We start from the raw sequence: 4517 nt of genomic DNA, 5'->3' as shown, positions 1-4517 counted from the left end.
TTGTAAAGCTCATCAAAAAACGTATAGAAGAGAGCATGCTCTACGAATAAACAAATATTCATCCAAAATGCATGTCTAATTGTCTAGTATGGTTTTCGAAATTCCCAGTATAAAAGTATTTCTCTAGTAGTATAAAGTCGCAGGTTCTTTTCAAACACAACTGCATTATTTTAATCATCGGCATTTCTTCATATACAAGGGTTTTTTTTTTTTGACAGTCGTTTCTAAATATACAAGTTAATGATCAAAACTCGGGTACAAACTTAACAAACTCTAAACTAAAAATAATGATAACAAAATGTTATTTCCCACTTTTTCACATAAGCTCAAGCAATTTGAAGATCCTTTCTACACAGGGCAATAATCGGAAACTAAGCTTCATCTAAAAGCTTTAGAAACTCCAAACCAAAAAATATAACGTGATTCTGCTTTCTTTTTCCCCTTACAGACAAGCAATTTGAGTCCACTGGACTCGAGTCTAATTAATAGCACAAACTCTGACAGGTGATTTTACCGGGTCTATTTAGCAAAGTGGGAGCTTTGATGTGGGTTGCAAGAAACTGCATGTGATTTGTGAATATGCAATGAATTACCCTAGAACAAAAAGAACAAAATCCCAAAGGCCATATCCGGCAGAGCAAATCCAGAGATCCGTGCAACAAGACATGGAGGACGCATCAATAAGGAAATCTGTGTCACTTACTGAAATTATCGCCTGTAAAACAATAGAATATGGGTTTTCATTAAACAAAATAATGAAACAGAATAACCAATAAAATCGTTATCTCGTAACATCAGGTATGATGTGCACTTTTTGGCCTGTCATCATCTGGGGTCAGTATCAAACATAATCTACTGTTATATGTAAATGTAAAGAAAGAAACACGGCCAGTAGTCCATTTTCGCAAACATAACATTCACTCAACATTCCTTTACAATTATATCTGACTATATACTTTGGAAAGGAAAAGTCCAAAGGGTAAGTTAAAAAATAATTAAAATTATGAATTATAATGTTAAGTATCATATTTAAATGTGGAGCAATTCAATAAATCAATATTAGGAAAAAATGACACCATTCAAATAGTGGCCAGTGAAACAGTAACAAAGGTGGAAAAAAAAAAACCCAGGTTAATAAGATGGACTGAGGATCTCAGGCATATTCTGAATTACTTCCTGAAAAACTCAAATAGACAATGTCATATTCATATTCATATTATGTTTTACAATAATGAGACCCCAGAAGTCAGAACCTTGTGCACGATCAAGTAAGAAAACAGTTGCAGGTCAGATACAAAATTTGAATGGGGGGCATATATCTCTACTAATTTTGTAACTTTATTTTAGAAATATATGATCCTAACTGTATTTCGACATTTAGAATTAAGAAATTACTTGATGAAAGAAAACCAAGCCAATTTTGATTTTTGATTCGTTACATTATTCTTTTCTGTTACAAGATTACTGAATCAACAACTTTTTACACAGCATTGAATTTCTAAGCATGTCGTAGTAGATATACCAAGAGCATTTATCATTTAAAAGAGCTTCAAACAAAATTGCCAAATGCATAACATTAAAAACATGGTCAATATGTGATCACCTGTTAAACTTCTTGTTCCCATACACATCTCTATCACTGCGGGGCTCACCATGGCTGCTGCTGCTGCAGCCCTTCTCCCCGATCAACACCCTCTCGCGCTCCTTCTCGCGCTTCTCCCTCTTCAACCTCTCTTCCCTCAACTCCTCCAAAGTCTTCCTCCCATTCTTCTTCTTCTTGTTGTTCTCATTCTTCACTTTTCCATCACTATCATCCCCACCACCCTTCTCATCATCGCCATTCCGCTTCTCAAGATACCAAGGCATCTTCACACCCTTCCCTGCTACCCCATACCCTAACCTATACTTGTCATCCTCGGGACCCACCGCCACCCCCGAGGACTTCCCTTCTTCTTTCTTCATCCTCTTCTCCTTCTTCCACCCTTCCCTTTCCCCCAACAACTCCTTCCTCTTCTCGGTTCCTCGTACAGGATCGAAAATCTTAATCCCCTCGAACAAGTTAATGTGTCCGTTGTTACCCGAATTATTCGATTCTGGTTCTTCTTCTCCTTCCTCCTCCTTCTCTTCCTCTGCCTTGGCCTTAACGAGAGGAGCCAAACCCTTGGCGGTGCGGAGGCGCTCGAGGCGGAACTCGGCATCGCGCTTTCTGACCTCGTCGCGCTTGATCTGCTCGTCTCTGGTGGCTTGCTCCTCGTCGCGGCGGACCTTTTCCCTGTTCTCGTAGTTGTAGACGTTCCACCGCTTCTGCGGGAGAATGTTGAGGCCACCATGGCCTCCCATTTTCGGTGGCTTAACGATTCAGCTTACTGAGGTTGGAGATTATTGATGAACTATGAGCTTGATGATAGGCCTCTTTCGATTTTTCCTGCGAGAGATACGATATTGATAATAAATTTGCAATACTTTGTTGTAAATTTAATTTGGAATATGTTGTGTGTCCGCGGGTGTAATTGGGAATTCTGAAAACCCCAAGAGTGTCATATACAATAGAAAGGTTCTGAGAACCGGACCAGTCATCGAACCGCTTTAATCATTGGTTCGTTGGTCCAACCAGTCTACTCGTGGTTCAACCGAAAAAACGTTTTAGAATAAAATAATAAATAAATTATAAATAAACATCCTAAAATATAATTATAATCTAATATAAATCTTAAAATATTGTCTAAATTTAAAACACTACATGGAATACCCCTCTTTACAACTCTTAGTGGCTTAAATTTCTTGCAGTGATTTCTATAAATTCATTGACTAGAGATAAAGAATCAACCATGTATATCAAAATGTGGTTTTGGGGTTAGCTAACTCAACCCATTTTTGTCTCATGACAGCACTGTCATTCAGACAACAATATCTCTTTCGTCTCTTTCCTAATACAAAGAATAAAAAAAGATCAAACAAATTGAACAAACCTTGTACGTATTAATGGTGAATCCATCTCCTTAATATTACAAATAATAGGAATTCATCGCATAAATACATTAATATTAAGAAATATACTAATATACTTGACGAATAGGTAAGACATGACATAAAAGTGCCTTTTGATCTATTTTAGAATACCTCAAGCAACATATAGAGATGAACTACAAACTAACTGGAAATATATATGAGCCTGGATGCATGATTATATAGTGTAGTGAGGTGAACTTTTTGTCTCTGTTGTTAACATGAGATTTAGCCGACCCCACCCTAGTGGGACAAGGCTTTGTTGTTGTTGTTGTTGTTGTTGTTGTTAACATGAGATTATGCAATACTCCCCCTATGGATTTGTCTCCAAGAAATATTATAATATTCATGAATTCACAAAATGTTTACTCTAGGGAACCAGAGAGCATACTGCCTGGACCAGGCAAGTAATGCTTAACTACTTTGAATAAATTTGCATGGCCTTGACCATCACCATGAGAAAATCCAGTCTCTGTCCGAAACAACTGGCATAAGATGCTAAGAGGCTGCAAGCACAGAGGAATCGCGAATGACTACTAATAATACATTTACAGATATGCATTGAAAATGTACAAAATTTCAAACCTTGCTCGATATCATGAGACCTAACTGAATATAAAGTAATTACAAGCATGTGACATGGCAACATAATGCGAAATGGGTACCCAATGCCCAGCAACTGGCCAGTTCAAAGCACATTAACAACTGACTAAAAAATTTTAACAAATAATCATTCAATGATTTCAACAAAAACACAGCAGAGCCACAAAACACACAACAGCACACCAGAACCCAGAACCCACAGCAGCACACCAAAGCCAGAGCAAATCAATGATTTGAACAAAAACACAAAACCCTATAATCATTCAATGATTTGTTAATTTCAGAACAGAGAGTCAGGGAGTAAAACGAAAACGAAGAACAAGTGCACACCAAAGCCACTGACCTTCGAAAGGGCGACGAGACGACGGCGACGGCGACAGGACGAATCCGATGGAGGATGGGCGCCGAGCGAGGAAGAAGACAGCGATCAGGGGGTTCAACTTGGATAACGCCAACAGTACGAAGAGAGACTCCTCGAATGGCCACGGATGGCGGCAGTAGGTCACTCAGTTCGGCGGCGGTGGAGGCTAGCTAGGTTTTCCCTTTTTGTTTTCTCTGGGTGAAGGAATGAACGAAAGTAAGAAAGGAACGAATGAGAGGCAAAGCGTTCATCTTCTTTCTTCTTTTTCTTTTTTTTCCTCTCAAAACGACGTAGCATTAGACAAACCGGCTGGTCCAGCGGTTTCTCTCCAGTTTTATCATAAGCTGCTTTTAGTGATGGACCGAATCGTTTACAGTGTCGGTCCCGGTCGAGTCGGTTCAACCAGCCAATTTGGTCCAGTTTTTATAACAATAACAGACCCATTTTTCTAGAACTGATTTCATTCAGCTCCAGCCAAATATTTATTTATTTATTTGGTCGAAAAAAAATATCATTACATATTCACCCACACAACACTAAAAAATTT

General features: G+C 38.5%; 1 protein-coding gene across 8 annotated transcripts; it reads right to left on the bottom strand.

Moving 5' to 3' along the window:
* Positions 1-288: 288 nt before the first annotated feature.
* LOC107490908 (uncharacterized) lies at positions 289-4222 on the bottom strand. Of its 8 annotated transcripts, none has more exons than XM_052258041.1 (4): positions 3953-4222; positions 3156-3512; positions 1604-2425; positions 289-715 (listed from the first exon to the last, which is right to left on the bottom strand). In XM_052258041.1, the coding sequence occupies exons 3-4, from the start codon at positions 2338-2340 to the stop codon at positions 709-711; spliced, it is 744 nt and encodes a 247-aa protein (XP_052114001.1). In that variant the 5' UTR covers positions 2341-2425; positions 3156-3512; positions 3953-4222; the 3' UTR covers positions 289-708. The 8 variants fall into 8 exon arrangements, with proteins under 8 accessions (XP_052114001.1, XP_052114005.1, XP_052114002.1 ...); XM_052258045.1 differs by having other exon boundaries at positions 3376-3512; XM_052258042.1 differs by having other exon boundaries at positions 3398-3512.
* Between the last annotated feature and the right edge of the window lie 295 nt (positions 4223-4517).

This window comes from Arachis duranensis, chromosome 1, assembly GCF_000817695.3.
Source record: "Arachis duranensis cultivar V14167 chromosome 1, aradu.V14167.gnm2.J7QH, whole genome shotgun sequence".
In the NCBI taxonomy this organism is placed as follows: domain Eukaryota; kingdom Viridiplantae; phylum Streptophyta; class Magnoliopsida; order Fabales; family Fabaceae; genus Arachis; species Arachis duranensis.
The sequence above is the reverse complement of the archived record's forward strand: the minus strand, read 5'-3'. Positions and strand labels throughout refer to the sequence as shown.

What these genes read in the sequence shown, in the direction of transcription:
- LOC107490908 (XM_052258047.1), bottom strand. Translation starts at nt 2,340, where the DNA reads ATGGGAGGCCATGGTGGCCTCAACATTCTCCCGCAGAAGCGGTGGAAC.